The following is a 20310-nucleotide window of genomic DNA, read 5'->3' on the forward strand; positions in this document are numbered from 1 at the left end:
CAGTCCAGTTGGGCAACTCCCAATACCCCCCCACTAGGCCTGCCCCTAGCCCTGCTTCTTGTGCATGATGATATGTACAGCAGACTTATTCAGTCTGTCCTACATCCCATCCAGCTTTTGTACACACCAATGGGTGCTAAGCCGAGTTCAGTTCAAACAACCTTATTATCCAACCCACATATATGCTGGCAAGTGCTACCATCAGTCCTGCCAGTCCATCCCCAATACTGGCTCTCATGCTCACTGGTGGGAACAGCAGCGTGTCAGAGGGCTGTACACAGTGTCCCTACTATTCCTACTCCCAGTCCCGAATCTTGCACTTTCCAGGTGGTTCTGCAAGCTAGCTTGCTAGGACTTGCCCCTTTCCCAGCACATGCCAGCTGATGCTGCGGTAAAGCTTGACCAGCCTGCACTTACGGCTCATGCATGCACTGGTGGATAGTCAGTTAGTCCCAATCAGCTCTCCCCCTAACCCAATTTACTTGCAGTTCAATGGGTGTTAAAGCCCTGCCTAACTTGTTCTGTTCCTGGCCCCAGTTCTCATGTCCACCAGTGTAAGCAGTGGCCCAGCAGGGGAGTCCTTGCTGTCCTGCCGGGTTCATCCTTTTTTTTTTCCCCAGCACTACGGGTCTCACATGTGCTGGTGGGTGCTGAGGCCCAGACTGGCATGGCCCTCCTTACACTGGCATTTGTCAGCAGGTACTGTAGCCTGTCTTGGTAGCCTGACCCCAGTCCCAGATCATGCTAGTGAGTGCTGAAGCCTAGTTCAGTCCAGTCAGCACACAGGCCTGGCCTTAATGTGAACTGGCTATAGTATTGTGGCCCAACCTGTCCTTTCCTACACTCTGTCCTGTTTCTCATATCTACCAGTGGCTGTTATGAAGTGGCCCAGCCTGGCTCACCGCCAGGCCATACACATTCCACACATATGTTGGTAGGTACTTAACCTGGCCCAGTTTGGTCGGCTCCTAGTCTTAATTCTTAATGCTCACCCATAGAGACTGTGTCCTGACAGAGGAGTTGCCTAATCTCGTCTATCAGGTCACCTTCCAGTGGCAGATCTCACACACACTTGTGGGTTTTGGTCCAGCCTGACTTGGCCCAATCCTGTCCTGTCAAGTACAGTGGTCTTGCCTGATCAACCCACACCTCTCCTTGCTCTTACTGTTGGGTGTTACAGCACAGCCACAGCTAGTCCACACCTTGATGCAGCTCTCATGTGGCCCAGTGGGAGCCAAAACTTAGCCTAGCCTGTCCTACACCCACCTTACCTCTTGCAGAGAGCAGCAGGTACTAGATTCCAGCCCAGTCTGGCACACCCCAGACCCAGTCTATACCCATGCCAATATATACTGCAGCCATGTCCAGCCCAGTTTGCTCCCCCATTCTGTCTCTTACATTCACCAGTAGGAACCACAACTCAGCCAGGGCATCCCCTAAGGTCCCCAACCACACCTGTTCCCAGCCACACATCTTGCACATGCTGGTGGTTTTTCTGACCCAGCCTGGAACAGCCCATTCCCTGTCCTGGCCATTGCCAGCACATGCTGCAGCCTGGCCTGGCCTGGTCCACCTCTAGTACCAAATCTCACTGGCAGGTGCTAGTGCCTAGCCCTACCCAGTCTTTCCCATCACTGGGTTTTACACAAACCAGTAGCTATGACAGCCTAGCCCAGCATGGCCCTCATTCTTGGCTCCTGTACCTTCGAGTGTGCTAAGGTTTGTCCTGCCCAGTTTGCCCCAGACTGAACCAGCTCACATACTTGCTAACAAGTGGAGCAGTATTGCTTGGCCTAACCAGTACCCAGCACTAACTCATGTGCTCACTAGCAGGAGCTACAGCCCATCAGGGGAAGTTGCCCAAGTTCCCCCATGAAACCTACTCCAGAACCCAAAACTCACCTATACCCGTGGGTGCTAAGTTCTTACCAGATATAGTCTTCCTGTTCTGACTCAGCCTCTGTGTGTGCTAGTGGATGCTGTGGCCCAGTTTATCCCACACTCTATTCTTAGGTGTGCCTATGGGTGCTGCAGCATGGACCAGCCTGGCCTGTTCCCAACCCCAGTACGCATTAGTGCCAGGGGGTTCTGTGGCCATGCCTGGCTCATCCTGTAACCCACCCTAACTCTTGGGCAAAACAGTAGAAATTGTAGTTTCACAGGTGTGAGGCCACATATGACCAACAGAATCTGCCCCAGGCTTGGTTCTTTCACATGTGGTTAGTATTATGGCACAGCTTTACATTACCCGTTTGTTCCAACACTCACTTAGCAGGTACTATGATCGTGCTGCTGCCAGCTAAGCCCACAGCTCTAACTTTAGTGTGTTCTGGAGGGTGGTGGTCAGTGGTGGTAAATGCTAACTAGCCAAGCCCAGGTCTTCCATATGGTGGGTGCATCAGTGTAACCCAGAAAGGTCCTCCAGCTTCCGTCCTCCAAACTGATAGATCTCAGTTCTTTTGCTTACTTCCAAGTACAGTGGCCTTCTTGGTAGAAGTCCCCCACAAGTCATTTTCCACTTGTAAAGCACTCCCTCAGCAGTCCCCCCTCCCACATATTTCATAACTCCTTCCCTGATCAATCCATAGCCCCTGCACGTATGAGCACATGGGTTCCCCAGCCCAGGGTGATGTGCTGGCTTAGAGCCCTGCCCATCCAGTCGGGTTCCCAGAGCCAGTCCTCCGGCATGCGTGCTAGCCTGGGAACCCACTCTTATGCCCAGCCAGGGCTCAAGTATGTTAACAAGTCCATAAGCCCAGTCCACCAGCACACCACACCAGCATGCCAGCCGGGAGCCCTATCTTGCTGCCTGCCTGGGACCCAGACACACATGGCAGTTCCCAGGCCCACTCTGCTCTGTTAGCCCCCAGCCTGGGTCCCAGGCCCTCCAAGTCCACCTAGGTGCTGCCGCAATGGAAGCAAGGGGTCTCAGCCTGCATACTTCAAGTTTGGACCGTGTTCATTCTTTTGTTATGGTTTTGGGAAGACCATTATTTGGTGCTCTTTGGGCTCTTAAGAAAAAAAAAAAAGACTTCCAATAGTGATAATTTGTGCTCATGGAAGTCTGCATAGAAAGACACAGAATATGTAACAGAGTTGAATTTCAGAGTTTTGATATTTTTCTCCTTACACACAATACTCACACACATGCATAAAATGCAAATAGAAAAATGACACTGAAATAAACCTAATGTGTCTTTTTCCTACAAAAATAAAAACTTCCCTTTAAAAAATTAGTTACATTTGCTGTGTGATCTACTTACTAAGCAACTCAACAAGCCCAGTCCTTTAGATGTAAAATGTTCATATACAATTTAATTACATTTAATGCTGTCATTCACTTTAAAAATTCTTATTACCCAAGAACACATGTCAATAAGTCCCAGAAGTCAAGTGCTCTCTAATTTGTCCCAATTTTATAGATGCCTCTTTGCTAAATAATCAACCTTTTACTTAAGACAAGAATTTCGAGCAGGATTAGGTCCTCATTATTAGGTGCTCATTTTTGGGCATAATCTGCATGATATGGAGGAAGACAACATGCAAGTACACAGAAAACTTACCTGGTGCTTCAAAGCAATGACCCTAAACTTAGTTACCGACAATTTTGAGCACTAGACTATCAAAACATATTCATGAAACCACGAACAGACAATGTTAATATTTTCTCCATAGTTGTGGCCATAAATTTATGCTAATATTTTAACATTTTTACAAAGGAACAGCAAAGACTCAGAGGCTATAACCCAGCACCATTTTCTGCCTCCATCACTTCTGAAATGTGCATGTAATTGTTGTGATTAATAATCATTAAATGGCTTGTAAAACAATAGGTAGAAATGCACACTTACAGTTCTACATTTTTATTAAAATAGGACTGGACTCAAAATAAAAGATTTATTTATTTCCTAGAAAATTTAGATGCAGTCTGGCTCTGGCGGATATTATGGCTACAGATCCCCTGCTAAGTGGAACAAAGTTAGACAAATTACAGATCAAGATAATAGAGTCCTAACTACCACTGGTAGAACCAGCTCTCTTCTCAAGAACTTGAGAGGAATATAATAGCAATAGTAATAGCAAAACTAGACAGGCTGAAATTGATGGGCTGGATAAAAATGGAAGCAAAAGTAAGACATTCAGAATCTTGGAAATTTCCCAGATATATTGATCTCTAATATACAGTTTAATATTTACCATCAATAAGTTCTCTGCATGACACGTGTTAATAATTCACCAATGTAGCCACCATCCTGTGCTTCCTAACAGGGCTGAAAAACCCATTATTTCAACAGACAGCTGATCCACATCCTGGTCAACAACATTCTCCTATTGTTCTCTCAATTTATTCAGACTACTGGATCTGAGTACTTAGACCTTAAACTCAGCTGTTCCAATAAAAAGCTCTGTGAAATTTTCTAAATCAACAAAACAATTAAATTTAATTTATGAAGAGAATTGTCTAGGTATCATGTACTTCACTAAGTAAGAACTACTATATAATACAGTCCCCAACCCCTGCCTTTTCCATTTTTTGCCTTTGATACTAGAAAGCTTGGAACTTAATTCAGTCCCAGCCCTGAGGATCAGCTTGTCTCAAGGAACTAATAATAACCACTCCTTTAACTTTCCTTTGGTAGACTCATCATATTATATCTAGCTTTATATCATGAAAAAATTGTACATATTCCAAGTCCTTGAAGGACAACTCGATAAATAAATGCAAAAGATATTTGTATGTCAGGATAATCTATTGAATAATATCAAAAGTATTAACTTTAGTTTAAGGAATTCCAGAAATACTGCCCACAAAAATTTTAGAACTGTTACCTTTCCTATTTAGTGGTTAATTCTCCTCATTTATATATTTATTTTTATCTCTAAATTTTATTTGCTTGAAAGTCTAAGTTATGAAGAGAAAAAAGGGAGAACAGAGAAAGATCTTCCATTTGGTGGTTCACTCTGCACATGGAATAAGTCAGGAGTCAGGAACTGTCTCCCAGAGGATGAGAGGGATCCAACCATCTGGGTCATCTTCCCCTGCTTTTTCCAGGCAATTAGAGAGCTGGATAGACAATACAACAGCTGGACACTAACCAATGCCCATATGGGATGCTGATATCACAGGCAATGGCTCCATCCATTATGCCACAATGCCGCCTTTTTTTTTTTTTGTAAGATTTGTTCATTTTTATTGAAAAGGCATACTAACAGAGAGCACACTTACAGAGAGAGGGGCACACAGAAAGAGCCTTTATCTGTTGGAATACTCCCCAGATGGCCACAATGAGTGGAGCCAAGTCTGAGATGAGTCAATTCAAACCAATGAGTGAGGAGCCTACACAGGGTTTCCCACATCGGAACCGGGTCCCCAGCCCCTGGGCCATTCTCTGCTACTTTCCCAGGCTATAGCCAATGAGCTGGGTGGAAAGTAGAGCAGCCAGGACACAAAGCAGCACCCATATGGGACACTTGTGCCTGTGGGTAGAGGATTAGTCAGTTGAACCACCACAGGAGCCAATGTTGGACCCTTTTATTTCCTTTTTAAAAGAAAACATAGGGTTAGCTTTGTGGCATAGCGGGTAAAGCCACACTTGAGAAGCTGGCATATCATGTGGGCACTGGATTGAGCTCTGACTGTGCCACTTCCACTCCAGCTCCCTGTTAATGTGCTTGGGATGCAGCAGAGGGTAGCTCAAGTGCTGTGCCCTGCATTCACATGGGAGACCTGGATGAAACTCCTGACTCCTGGTTTTTGACTGATAGCTCAGATCGATCAGTAGTGGTCATTTGGGGAGTGAACCAGTGGATGGAAGTTCTCTCTTTAGCTCTCTGTAATTCTAACTTTCATATATCGATATGACATATCTTTATATATTCACATATTTATTTAAATATGTGCACATGCCTCTCCTATTCTTTAAATATCATCACACCCATTACCTCATTAATTGTAAAGTAACAATAATCAGAAGAATCTTATAATAGAACTAAACATGTCCTTCCAATGATGGGAAATATCTATGCTATTCATAACATAAGAAATCCCAGGAAATTTGTCCAGATGATAAAAGACCCTTGTTAATGTAAGCTGGGAAACAACACAATTGTTGATTACCTCTTCACTGAGACAGAAGTTCTTGACTTCTGGGGGTTAAGACATGGAGAATAAGCATAAGGTGAGGCTGGATATGTCTCTAGTATTCCACAGCCTGGTCCTCATGGGATTCATTTGCCAACTAGGAGATTCCAGGACAAGTGGCAACTGTCTTCAAAGTGGCAATTAGCTCAAGATCCAGAAGCATATCCTATAATTGAAGTTGGTCCCACACCAATTTGTAACATTCCACCCAATCACCATCAACATGTTTTTCCGCTGTACATTTCATTAGCCTCCAATCATGATGCCCTATAGTTTACAGGAATGAAAATGTAAGACTTACTTATGAGTTTTGTTCTATATGCTAAATATGATCTAAAACTAATCAATATGCACAGCTGGTATTAAGGCATAGCAAATAAAGCTGCCATCCACAACATTAGCATTCCTATGGGTCCAATTAAGGTCCCAGCTGCTTTACTTTCGCTGATGGTCCAGAAGATGGTTTAAGCACTTGTGCCCCTGCCAGGCATGTGGGAGCCCTGGAAGAAGCTCCTAGCTTCTAGCTTTGGCCTTGCTCAGCCCTAGCTGTTGCAGTCATTTGGGAGTGAATTAGTTGATGGAAAGTGTCTCTATTTTGCAAATAAATAAACAAATAATTAATTTTTTAAAGTAATCAAAAGTTCATATTTTGCTTGATTATAGTCTCTAAAATTCAACAACTTCAATAATATTATTCATTTAATCACTCATTAAGTAAATTTTTTAAGGCTGAAAAAGTTTTCTGTCCCAAATTGCCAAAAAGTAAACCAGTAAACAGATCTAATAAAATCAGTTACTTAATAACTAACATTTGAAAGAATATAATTTTCCTTACATTATGATGATCCCATTATCAATGGAAAATGAATCAGAAGGTAGCCCAGCAATATTCCACGCTCGAATTGTCACAGCTTCTCCTAGGGTACTCATGAGAGAATAATCATCTGAGAAGGGGATATCTCTTTCTTTGCACAAATCTGTCCACTCCTTGGTTTGATTCTTTAAAACACACAGAGAAAGACAGAAAGGAAGCTGTAGAGATTACCAAAGGAATATTTTATAAACTTATTCTTTACACTTTATACTGATTCAAAAACTGTTTGATTTCTATCTCAGAAATGATTTATTGGTTTTTAACAAAATCATAATTTTGAGGCTCAGCTATGCATTCACATGAAAATTACTTACACTCCCTATTGCGATAAAATAGTGTGATCACTTAATATAAGAATTTTATATCTGAAAAGACAAAGACTAATTAGTGTTTTTATGCCTGCACTGTACAAAGTAGTCAAGATCTATCATGTTTTTTTATAGTTTTTTAGACTACAAATACCCAGCAAAATGTAATACAATAGTCTGGTATTAAAGTAAATCCTCTTGAACCAGTAGGGGGCACAGGAAACATTTATTTTTTGCTCCCACATGCTCAGTGGGATTAGGGCTATTAGGTGCTAACAAGTGTCAGGGTACGTGTTGTAGTGTAAGCTACCATATCTGAGGTACAACCTGTTAGGGTGCTCATGAGTCAGAAAGACACAACAAGAAGCAAGGTTCATTCCCAGAAGCCAGAAGTCAGTAATCAAATGGAAGTGACAGGTCAAAAGTTTGAAAAACAATCAAACACATGACTGGAGAGAAAATAAGTTAGGCTAACAGTCAAGGGAAAGATGGCTGCAAAGCAAAAGGAGAAGGTGAATGAAGAGTACACTGGGCCCAGCCTGTGGGATGACGACAACATGGGGTATGAGGATAGATGGTGCCACTAAAAAAGCATGATGAACACAATTACCTCCCTTTGGCTCATGCTACATTGGTTGGACAAACATTCACTTAGCTTTGCACATGAAAGACCCTAACAAATTTGGAAGACTTGATTTCCATGACCTTGATAAGCCAATTAATATCACATTGAATGCCCCACAATTAGTTCAGTATGACAGTCCCTCATGATATAATTTATGTGCCTTTATGTCTTAGAAGTGATACTGTATTCTTCTCATTGTTTTCCATCAGATGGTACACAATTTCAAAATTGTTCCTTTACTGATAATACTAATTTTTGTCAGGTTGATTAGGGTGTTCCCTGCCAGGCTTCTGCCTGGTAATCATATGACCATATGCGTGATTAAAGGTTTTGTTTTATTTGTGGTTTTTTTTTTTGATTGGTCAGGAGGTGAACACTATTATTTGTGGTTCCAAACAAGAGAGCACTATACAAGGTCATATCGGGTGCTGAGCCAGCAGCAGGCCAACAGCAAGCTGCAGCTGTTGAGGTAGCTTACTCATAATAAGTGGGTAGAGTTAGCTAGGTTTGATGGACTTTTGAGCTTAGGGTATTTTTAATAATTATGTGAGCACAAAGAAAGGGCTGTCCCTGGGTGGAAAGCACTTGAGGGGGGGTCCCTGGAATTTGCCTATTGTAATCCAGGAGTTTTACAGCTTACTGAGGGAAATCACCGGGGGTGAGGGCTTGGCAAACGACCCACAAGAAAGATTCCAGAAATTTTAGCTATAAACCAAGAAGATGATAATACTTACAAAATAAGTATTTCACTATTAAATTGCTTTGTTTTCCATTCTCTTTGCCATTAATAAGTACTTTGTGACTTTGAAAACATCCTCATTGTCTAATATTCATTTATTAACTTACATCAGTACAGACTAATTTTCTAACACTTCATTGAGTTATGTTACCAATATTATTGCAATGTTGAAATTGTTCAAAATCTGGCCAGTAGGAGCCTTTAAACTAAATTCTGTGTTCTTCTGACATGTCCCCACCACTCACTGATTACTCCTCACTCTTACTCAAAAAGATATCTCAGCCTTATCTTACAGGAAAGTCCAAGATAACTAAAGATAATTTTCCTATTTTAAGGCCAATTGATGAGTAACCTTAATTCCAGCTGCAAAGTGTCTTTCCCACACAACATACATTTATATACATGAAGTACATGTGGACCAAAGACTTGCCTATCATAAGTACCTCATACTATCTGGATATTTGGTTTGGTTGTTTGTTGGTACCCAACAAGTGGTGGGTCTATGTGAGGAGGAAGGACAGATGACATTTCCAACTGGGTCTCTGTTTCCCAGAAAACAGTTCCTATTGCCATGTTTTGTTCTGTGATCAAATTGTAGGTGGGCCTGCAGACTTTTATTAGAGAGGTCCATAGGCTTTCTCAGATCTAGCTTGATACTAGAGTAAGTATGACAGCCAATCATATGAAGAAGCAGCAGAAGAAATGAAAGCAACAGCTTCTGTGAAATGTTTAACATTGACAGGTCTGGTGTGTTGGACAAGCAATTTAAATACACTCCAATTTCCCAGGATAACCATACTCACAGTATTTCAATGACAGTGCCCATGCCAATCCCCCAAACAGAATCTTGATTTTTATCTATATGGTTGCTCCCCAACCAGAGAAAAACTGAAATGAATATGGAGGTCTCTGAACAAATATCTCAAATTACAAACCAAGAGCCTTAACTGGTACTCAGGCAGAAAGGCAATGAAAGTGAAAAACTGGCTATTAGAATGTCATCTTAGTGAAAATATCTATCACCACAAAAATATCTTTGACTTTGATTACTGTCAGGAAAACAGTGACTTTAAAAGTTCAAATTAAATCAAACCCAGGACTTGTAATTCCTAAGTCCTAAGCAGAATAATTAGATTCTATTTTGAGGATTGGCATAGGCATTGAAGTGAAGTTCTGTGAGTACAGCCATCCTGGGTGAATTAGAGCTTTCTACATTTTATTTATGAAAAACACTGGAAACTACAAAAGAGCTCAGATTCAAGTTTGCAGCAGGATTTTGCTGTCTGCGGAGAACCCTTGAAATTCAGACTTGGGGCTCTTTGATGTGAGAAAATGACCAAATGTTGTTAAGTCCTCCATCTTAATTTGGGTTTTGTAGAAGTAGATTCAAGTGAAGATTTATGTGAGGCGATTTATCAAGGAAGAAATGTCAAGAAAATGTGAATAAGAAAGGAGTGGAATTGGGTCCGGCACCATGGCATAGCAGCTAAAGTCTTTGCCTGGGATCCCATATGAATGTCGGTTCTAATCCCGGCAACTCCACTTCCCATCCAGCTCCCTGCTTGTGGCCTGAAAAAGCAGTTGAGGATGGCCCAAAGCCTTGAGACCCTACACCTGTGTGGGAGACCTGGAGGAGCTCTTGACTCCTGGCTTCGAATTGGCACAGCACCAACCTTTGCACTCATTTGGGGAGTGAATCATCGGATGGAAGATCTTCCTCTGTCTTTCATCCTCTCTCTATATATCTGACTTTGCAATACAAATAAATAAATCTTAAAAAAAAAAAGGGCCCGGCGCGGTGGCGCAAGTGGTTAAGTCCTCGCCTTGCACGCCCGGGATCCCATATGGGCGCCGGTTCTAATCCCGGCAGCCCCGCTTCCCTTCCAGCTCCCTGCCTGTGGCCTGGGAAAGCAGTCGAGGACGGCCCAAGGCTTTGGGACCCTGCACCCGCGTGGGAGACCCGGAAGAGGCTCCTGGCTTCGGATTGGCATAGTATCGGCCGTTGCGCTCACTTGGGGAGTGAGTCATCGGACGGAAGATCTTCCTCTCTGTCTCTCCTCTCTGTATATCCGCCTTTCCAATGAAAAAATAATAAAAATAAATCTTAAAAAAAAAAAATCTTAAAAAAAAGTAGTAGAATCAACACAGAATTAAGAATAAGGGCTCTAGTGAACCCTACATGGAACCTTGGGAGTGTGAGACAGTCCTCCAGCTGTCCCAACCAGAGTAAAGAGAAGCAGATGTCAAGCTTCCAACCCTGTTCCTCATTCATTGAAGCTTGCCTAGAGGGAAGGGAATTCCCATGTACTTTCAACTCTTCAAGCAGTGGATAAATCGGGTTCTAAGAACACCAGGTAGCACAGGTGCTGGGCGTCAGATGCTAAAGCACACAGAAGTCAAGAGGGGATTTGGCCAGAGCACTGATGCTGTCACCACAACACTTGTCCTTACAATTGATTGAGAAACCTTGGATGGAGTGTAAATTGACAGCTATCTTAACCTGAGAAGAGGTGAGTAAGTGAAGATGATGCAGTAGGTCTCAGAGAACGGATTTACCAGAGGAAATAGCGACTTCAGGGAACAAATAAGCAAAGTAAAAGCCCAAGTTGAACCAGTGAAATAAGAAAGGGATAATTACAGATTTCAGAAATTAGCTGGAGCAGGATGAATTGGCTACTTGAATTAAGAAATTCTGAATTCAGACTTCCATCCAGTATCTAGTTTTAGGGTAACTTTGCTACTGTAATAAATTTCCAGTTTTAGTTCTGGAGCTCAAGGTTCCTTTGAGGCAACAGCAGGGTACAGTGGCAGTCAACAATTTCATCATAGGCAGAACTGATGGCACAGCGACTGAGATACAGTTCCTTGGAATGAGTTTCTTGAGAGGGTTGGGTTATAAGGAGAGCAGTAAGTGCTAGAATAGTAAACAGGAGCCAGTGTGGACACTTGGATGTAAGCTTTGAACCAACAGAGAAGAGGCAGAAGGCTTGACTGCAGCTGCCCCATCCATTGCTCCAAGTCAATGGAGTGGGGAGGAAAGAGTGTTGAATTAGGCACCAGTTGTTAACCAGCTTTACCAAGCAAATTCATCACTGAGTAAAGAGCATCATAGCAAACATTAACCATTTGAGCTACAAGAATGTTAATGCCACAACCCTAGACAAATCATTCAAAGAACAAAATAAACAGGCAAACCTAAGATATGAAGGTCATGCACCAGCATAAAGGTGAACAAAACTTCAAATAAAGCACCATCTTTGTGAGAATTTTAAATCAGTTTGGTAAAAACAAAACAACCGCCAAATAAACCATAACGGCAGCGTCAATCTTGCTTAGGAGAAAACTCTGAGATTAACTGAGGCTCAACTGAAATCATCCACTAGCAAAAACATTATAAAATGCTAAAGCCTCCATACGGTGAGTTAGGGTATACTTTCCTTTCATGGCACCAGAAGTTATTGGGAAGTGTCTTGCATTTTTTCCTTCTCTTCATTTTCATTACACCCTCCCCCGCTTTTTTTTCTTTTAATTGCTCTACATTTTTCCTCCAGCTTTGATAGGACCATGTCCAATATTGGATTCAAGTTTAAGTTTTCATAAGAAAACTGAAGAATAGATTGAGTTCTTTCTGGGTAGGAACTAAAAGTGAAAGGGACCACAGAGGGGTGGAGTTAGAATGAATGCCTGGGGCTAAGACATGCACCAGGCAGAACCAGTCAGAAGAGTGGGAGTGGAAAGCAGGGAACTGCGCATTTGTTTTCTAAGGGGAGAAGCCCTTGATTCTAGATACTAGATAACAAGATTTTAGATAGGGTTAGGTTTTCCTCCCCTGATTCAGTCTCCAAAGCTACTTTAAAGTGATTTATTATTGAGACTGATAAACAGTGGTTGATTAAGCACTTTCATCACAAAGGCCTCGTACTTTTCTATTTGTTTAGGAATAGAAATTTTAGCATTTAGAATCACGTTTATTTATACATTTTAAGGTAGATTTTTTTTTCTGGTTCTAAAATCATTAGATTTTAAAAGAGCATTTCATACAGCAATTTTTGACTGCTGATCTAATTTATAGAAACTGAAAAACAGCAATCATTTAAGCATATTTTGTTGTTTATATTTATGCAAAAAAAAAATGGGCCTGGCACGGTAGTTGCCTAGCAGTTAAAGTTCTCGCCTTGAATGTACCAGGATCCTTTATGGGTGCCGGTTCTAAACCTGGTGGCCCCACTTCCCATCCAGCTCCCTGCTTATGGCCTGGGAAAGCAGATGAGGATGGCCCAAGGCCTTGAGACCCTGCACCCACATGGGAGACAAAGAAGAGGTTCCTGGCTTCGGATCGGTTTAGCTCTGACCATTGTGGATGGAACGATCTTCCTCTCTGTTTCTCCTCTACTCTGTGTACCTGACTTTGCAATTTAAAAAAAAAAAAAAAAACAACAAAACATAAAAATCTGAATGTGATGTTGGCTGTGATACAAATGGGGTCCGGTAGAGAGTGGAGAACATGCCTCACCTGTCTGTAGCTCGACGTGAAGGCTCCCAGATAAGCGACCACTCCAGAGGAGATGAGGATGTCCCCTGTCAGGTTGATGTACAGCTGTCCTAGCTCCAGAGCTGAATGGCTCCAGCGAGTTCTCTCACCTCCAAGGCCTCCAATCAACTGCTCAGCCCGTTCTAGTTTTTTGCTGCACAGATCAACCTCAAAAATGAAAATATGACTTTGGCAACATATACAAAGGAATGACTTTCTGCAACATTTTACCCTCAATGCCAAATTATTTTTAACTATAACCTTTTGCCTGGAATTTTTAATTCTGTAACAAAAAAAAAAAAAGTGACATGACTCATTATAAAATGGAAAGTCTTTGCTGTTTTATAACTTTTTAAGATAGGTTATTTACTTTAAATTGATTTATAAAATTCATAATGGGTATTCATTATGCTGCAAAGAATACATATTTAACAAAACATGGAAAGTTACATGATAAAGATTATAGTACCGCAAATAAGGATTTTTTTCTCCTCCAATTTAAGTAATCCAGATGCATATTATTTTAAATAGTATACAAACATTTTTCCTTCATTTAATTTTTGGTTGATTTAACAATGCTTTTGGAGGTTAAATGTTTCAAAGTTAATGCTCTCTCTGTAAATCTGATTTTCCGATCAATATAAATAAATCTTTTAAAAAGTTAATGTTTATTTACAAATCACAATTTTCAAGTTGTTAACTGTCAGCCTAGTTAGAACACTTGCAATTAAGTCCAATTTAGGAAGGGCCTCAATAAACAGTTGAGAGTACACTCTGTACACCTGTCAACCAAATTTGATTACATGTAATTAAATAATGTGATGAAAAGGGGGATAATTATAAAGGTGGTCAATTTAAAGAAAATCCATTTCATTTGAAATAAGCAGCAATATTTCTCTCCAAAACCATCTTTTACTTTATCATAGCCTTCCAACATTTTGTTATGAAAAAAACACTTCAAATATTCAGAAAGTTGAAAACAGAGTAACATTGGCTGTATTACTTACATTAAAACTGACCATTCAAAAACCATGCCCAACAATGAATAGCATTGCTAAGGGTGAGTACAATGTCCTATTTTCATGTAAATATGAATCCTATAAAGGGAGGAAAAGCTGGTAACACGGGTGCAGCAATTAGAGCCAAACATCCTGGGCTCAGGTTCTAAACTTAATGCTTGGAGGTGGAACTGACCACTGCCAACTAGCTTAATCTTTCTCTTTTAATTTTCTCAACATGGTACAAAACGATGATCTCCTTCAGAAGTCTGGCATGGGAATAACTGAAATGGTATATAATGTTCTCAAAATAGCAGCACCTAATACATAGTAAGTACCTAACAGGTACATAATAAAGCACTGCCACCCTGCACACACTTGGGAAACACAGAAGAAGCTCATGGCTCCTTGCTTCAGATCAGCTCAGTTGTGGCCATTGTGGGAATAATTTGGTGAGTGAACAGTAGATGGGAGATCTTTCTGTCTCTTCTTTCTGTAAATTAGCCTTTCTAATAAAAAAAAAACTTTAAAAAAACCCTTTGATTTTCTATATTATTTCTGACAAATGATGGCACTTAAAATAATTGAGCTCAATATTCTACTAATGAAAAGCAGTGACTAAAGTTTTTTAAAAGGAATTATTTCTTTATTTTGCAAGTCAGAGTTATAGAGAGGAAGGAGAGGGAGGGAGGGAGGGAGAGAAAGAAGGGAGGGAGAGAAGGAGGGAGGGGGGAGAGAGAAAGAGAGAGAAAGAGAGAATGATTCTGAGAGAATTGGCTCTTTCATTTGCTGGTTCATTCCCTAGAAGGCTGCAATGGCCAGAGCTGAGCCAGGCTAAAACCAGGAGCCAGGAGCTTGCCCCAGGTCTCCCACAGGGATGGCAGAGGCACAAATGCTTGGGTCACTTTCCACTGCTTTTCTCAGGCCATTAGTAGGGAGCAGGATCAAAACAGAAGCATCTGGAACACAAGCTGCGTCCACAGGTGTTGCTGGTGTTGCAAACGCAGGCTTAACCAACTCCATCACAATGCCTGCCCCAGCAATTTTTTTTTTGAAGGAGTCAGAAAGTAAATATTTTAGACTTTGTGGGCCAAGAGGCAAAACTGAGAATATTTCATATGTAGGAGTTTTTAAAATTATTTAATATGTAATCATTAAATATGTCAAAGCCATTATGAGTGCTTGGATCGTACACAAATAGATAATGAGATCTGGCCTATGGGCTACTGGCTGCCAATGTCTGAGCAGGAAGGAAACAGGACTGGACTGTTACGGATTGGTATAAATATCATTCTTTTTCACAATTCTTGAAAATCTGATCATGTTTGTATGTATCTGCACCTACCTGGTTTTCCAAATCAGCCTTCTTCTGTTTATTCAATTCAAGTGTTTCTTGCAGCTTGTGCAGCTTGTCCTGAACTTCCTGCAGGGCTCTCTGCTTCTTTCGAAGACCGTCCATAGCGATTTTAAGCTCCCCTTCCGCTGCCGCTAGCTTTATCTTTTTTGGAGCTACTATTTTTGCCACTCTGTAAAGGTGGAAAATTAAATACAACTTAATATCCCAATGCACATTCTACTCCTGAATTATTTTAAATAATTTCTTATATTTTAATATTATTACTTTGACTCAAAAGCACTTCTGTAGGTTTTATTTATTTCTGCATTACTTAATTCATCTAAGAATCAAACTTGATCTTAGACATAAGAAATGACTATTACAGCAATGACAAATATACATAGTTTTCAAGTAGAGGACTTTTTACCACAAATAAAATACAGCTGGTGTGAATTTTGGGGCTCTTCAAAGAGAATAGGATACTCATGTAGAATATATAGTAAGAATAAACTACCTTAATTAGCTAGAGCTTAATTCTGATAAGAAAGTATCTTAATTTTCCACTTTTAAAAAAAGATTTATTTTTATTGCAAAGTCAGATATACAGAGAGGAGGAGAGACAGAGGAAGATCTTCTGTCCAATGAGTCACTCTGCAATCAACCGCAATGGCTGGTGCTGCACCGATTCAAAGCCAGGAGCCAAGAACTTCTTCCAGGTCTCCCATGTAGGTGCAGGAAGCCAAAGCTTTGGGCCATTCTCGACTGCTTTCCCATGCCACAAGCAGGGAGCTGGATGGGAAGTGGAGTTACCGGGATTAGAACTGGCACTTATATGGGATCCCGGGGTGTGTTCAAGGCAAGAACTTTAGCTGCTATGATACAGCGCCGGGCCCAACTTTTCCACTTTTTATAAAAGTTCTGAATACTACCATCAACCAAATAATTACATTAAAAATGAAATAGATCAGCATGTGGCATAGTGGATAAAGTCATGGCCTGCAGTAACTGCATCCTACATAGGTGCCTGTTTGAGTCCCAGCTGCTTCACTTCCAATCCAGGTCTAGGTTGGTGGCCTTGGAAACAGGAAGAAGATAGTCCAAGTTCATGGGTCTTTATCATCCATGTGGGAGATAAGGATTAGGTTCTTGACTCCAGGCTTCTGCCTGGCCCAGTTCTACGCTTGGCAGCATTTGGGGAATAAAACAGCAGTTTAATTCTTTCTCTGCTTCTCCATAACTCTTTCAAATACATTATCTATCTATCTATCTATCTATCTATCTATCTATCTATCTATCTATCTATCTGTCTGTCTGAAAGGTGAAAGGTAATATTTAGGGATGCACAAGTCAGGATTTTCCAGAGAAAAAGAATAAACAGAAAGTATATTCACACAGAAAAGGCATTTATTTTAAGGAATTGGCTCAAGCAATTATGGGGGCCTGCTAATCGAAAGCCACAGGGCCAATCAACAGGGTTGACCTTAGGAACAGATGGTGTCCCAATCAGGTCCAAAGTCTATCTACCACCAGAATGTCCTCTGGTTTGAGGGGGTCATTTTATGTTCTGTTTAGGCTATCAACCGACTGGATGAGATGCACCTGCACTAAGAAGGGCAACCTACTTTCCCAGCTCAAATGTTAATATCATCCCAAAGCCAGCACACAGTACTGTCCACAATAATCTTTAACCAAATATCTGGGTGATGCAGCCAGCTTATCTAAAACTTAAGATGAATCAATACAAGGGCTGCTGAAATTATTTGAAATTATTAAGTATAGGTCACACAACTTCATGAGTGCACAAACACCACTGAATTGTAACACTTTAAGAGGCTAAAATGAAAACTGTGTGTTGATATTTCATGTCAACTTTAAAAAAAAATTTATATCATTTTATGACACAGTTTCATAGGTTCTGGGATTCCCCCAGCCCTTGTCCAATCATCTCAACTTCTACAAAGATTTTATTACTTTTATAGAAATGCAAATCTTGGAATAACAAGATTCCTTAGGGAAAAATGAATCTAAACTTCCTTCTCAGTATCTGGAAAATGTGGGTCAGTCATCTTGTCTCCAACTGAGTAATCAAACATGAAATACGTTTTTTATTAACATAGTATTATGATCTGAAACCTGTATTGTGTCAATATAAATGTATAATCATTCAAATGCAGTCATCAAAAATGGCTCCTTCAGAGGCTGATTGAGTTATGGGGAAAGCTGCTGCCTACAACACCAGCAGCCCATCGGGTCCCTGATGCTCCATTTCCAATCCACTCCCTGCTAATGTGCCTGGAAAGCAACAAAGGATGGCTCAAATCCTTGCGCCCTACCACCTATGTGAGGAACACCAAAGAAGCTCCTGGTTTCAGAACAGTTCAGCTCCAACCATTTAGAGAGTAAACCAGTTAGTGGAAGATCTCTTTCTCTCTCTCTCTCCCTCTCCTTCTCTCCCCCTCTTTCTGTAACTCTGCCTTTAACATAAATCCTTAAAAAATGGTTTCTCATCTCCCAAGAATATATGCACCGCAGGCAGCTACAATGCATGGTCTGAGACTCCTACAGAACCCTGAAGACGCCTGCTGGCTTTGGGAAGTTGAAGAGGCTCTCCCTTGTCTAACCAAGCATCCCAGGAAGAGGAAATTTTCTTCCCATACTTGGATCAAAGCAACATATTGCAGCAGACTAAATGACGAAGCAGATTTGGGAATCCAGATTTGTCACATTAAAGAGATATGGAAAAAATTAAAACACCACTCTGTTCACAATTGTCTTCCTCTTCCTATTGGGAAAAAAAATGAAGATTTCTTTAAAAATGCTATTTTATTAATGTAATGCTTTAACTGATACTTTACATGAATTAATAAGCTTCAAAACTTCCTCATTTTAGTTTTTTTTTTAAGGTTTATTTATTTACTTGAAAGGCAGAGCTTACAGAGATTAGGGTTAAGACACAGAGCTTTGCAGTCACTGGTTTAACTCCTCCAATGGCTGCAACAGTCCCTGCAGCCAGGAGCCAGGGGCTTCTAGCTCTCCCACGTGGCTGCAGGGGCCCAGCCTCCACTGCTTTTCCAGGCATATCAGTAGGGAGTTGGAGCAGAAGTAAAGCAACTGGGACTCAAATTGGTACCCACATGAGGTGATTGGCATTGCAGCTATGCCACAATACTCCTCCCTGACACCTTACCCATCATTTTAGTTTCTAGAATGGTAAGTGAAAGCTTTGCAGAATGCTCAATAATTTTTTAAATATGTAAAGGACTGCCAAATCTGCAGAGATTAGGAACCACTTTATTATCCATTGAATTGCTATCATCTTGCCTCTAGTAAATAGGCAAGCCTAAGCAGATTTATATGTGATTTTCCAAGAAGTTTTCCATGGTTTTTGTTTGTTTGTTTTACTGCGAAATGACCAACTTGAAGACAAAGCATGCCAGTTAGCTTTCTTTTGAGCAGGACTTACTTATCATAGGAATCCATCGCTATGACCCATTTGCATAGACCTTCAGCTGCTGTGGAAGCATTCCTAATCTTTTCTGGAACAAAATCTGGATTTGGAATATAATTTTTCCTTATGATATTCATGTAAGCTGCAGGGATATTGTCCTTGTCATACTCATGAAGTGACTGGAGAAACCTAATGTCACCGAGAAGTCTCTTAGCTGGGCCCCAGAAATCCTCAATTTTTTTTCCTGAACCTGTTGGGTCAGGGATTTTGTCAGCTTTGATGCCTTTCAAGATACATATGGCTTCCATAACCAGCTTGACACCAGCAGGAGGGCTCTTCATAGATTTGACCACTGTAATATCCTTGAAAGAATGACACACAGTTATTTTTATAAAGAAATGTTTGCTTATAAATTAACTATAATTGTGTCCTAATCTCAAACAAGGCCTGAAGATACAGAAACTCACTTGGTGCACAGGGTAAGCATCATGAAAAGGAAAAAACACAAATTGCTGAAGAAATCTGTCCCAAAGAAAAAGAACAGGGAAATACCCTGTAGGAGAAATTCAGGACATAACATGGATTCCAAAACTCATGAAGAGGGCCCTATGTGATAGTCCAGTGGCTAAATCCTTGCCTCGAATGCATCGGGATCCCATATGGGCACCAGTTCGTGTCCCAGGCACTCCACTTCCCATCCACCTCTCTGCTTGTGGCCTGGGAAAGAAGTAGAGACTCAAAGCCCTGAAGATAAAAATTTCCGTGAAAAAAAATACGCATTAGTTTCCAAGTTCTTTGCAAAAAGACAAGCTTATCCTTGAGTTTCATTTTCTACGAACTGTTTGAAGTATCCTTACCTTGTGCACAGCTATGTTCAATGTTTTTATCCTATAATTTGTCTTCTACCTAGAAGAGCCTATAAATACCTGACCTATCCTTTTTACTCTTTTATATTAATGCATCTATTTACATTTAAATTTCAGTTTGCAATCTATTTTAGAGTAAGGTGTTAAGACAGGCTTACACAGCTCTCTATTATCCTACTCAAAAGATTGCTTAGTTGGGCCTGGCACAGTAGGCTGGTGGCTAAGGTCCTCATCTCGCACATGCTGAGATCCCATATGGATGCCAGTTCATGTACCATCCAGTTTCCTGCTTGTGACTTTGGAAAGCAGTCAAGGACAGCCCAAGGCCTCGGGACCTTGCACTTACATGGGAGACCCAGAAGAGGCTCCTGGCTTCTGCTTCAGATCTGTTGCAGCTGTTATTTGGAGAATGAATTAGAGAATGGAAGATCTTCTCTGTCTCT

The 20310-nt window shown here is 41.0% G+C and overlaps 1 protein-coding gene across 1 annotated transcript in view; it reads right to left on the minus strand.

Moving 5' to 3' along the window:
* Nucleotides 1-20310, minus strand: part of DNAH7 (dynein axonemal heavy chain 7) — a 231955-nt gene that overhangs the window by 77514 nt on the left and 134131 nt on the right. Inside the window, exons 43-46 of the mRNA XM_040971902.1 lie at nt 19017-19363; nt 15563-15743; nt 13202-13387; nt 6978-7141 (exon numbers count right to left, since the gene is read on the minus strand). Of these exons, the coding sequence (XP_040827836.1) occupies nt 6978-7141; nt 13202-13387; nt 15563-15743; nt 19017-19363 (878 nt within the window). The remainder of the gene's footprint in view (nt 1-6977; nt 7142-13201; nt 13388-15562; nt 15744-19016; nt 19364-20310) is intronic.

Source organism: Ochotona curzoniae, unplaced genomic scaffold (assembly GCF_017591425.1).
Source record: "Ochotona curzoniae isolate NIBS_2020 unplaced genomic scaffold, NIBS_Ocur_1.0 contig_2210, whole genome shotgun sequence".
In the NCBI taxonomy this organism is placed as follows: domain Eukaryota; kingdom Metazoa; phylum Chordata; class Mammalia; order Lagomorpha; family Ochotonidae; genus Ochotona; species Ochotona curzoniae.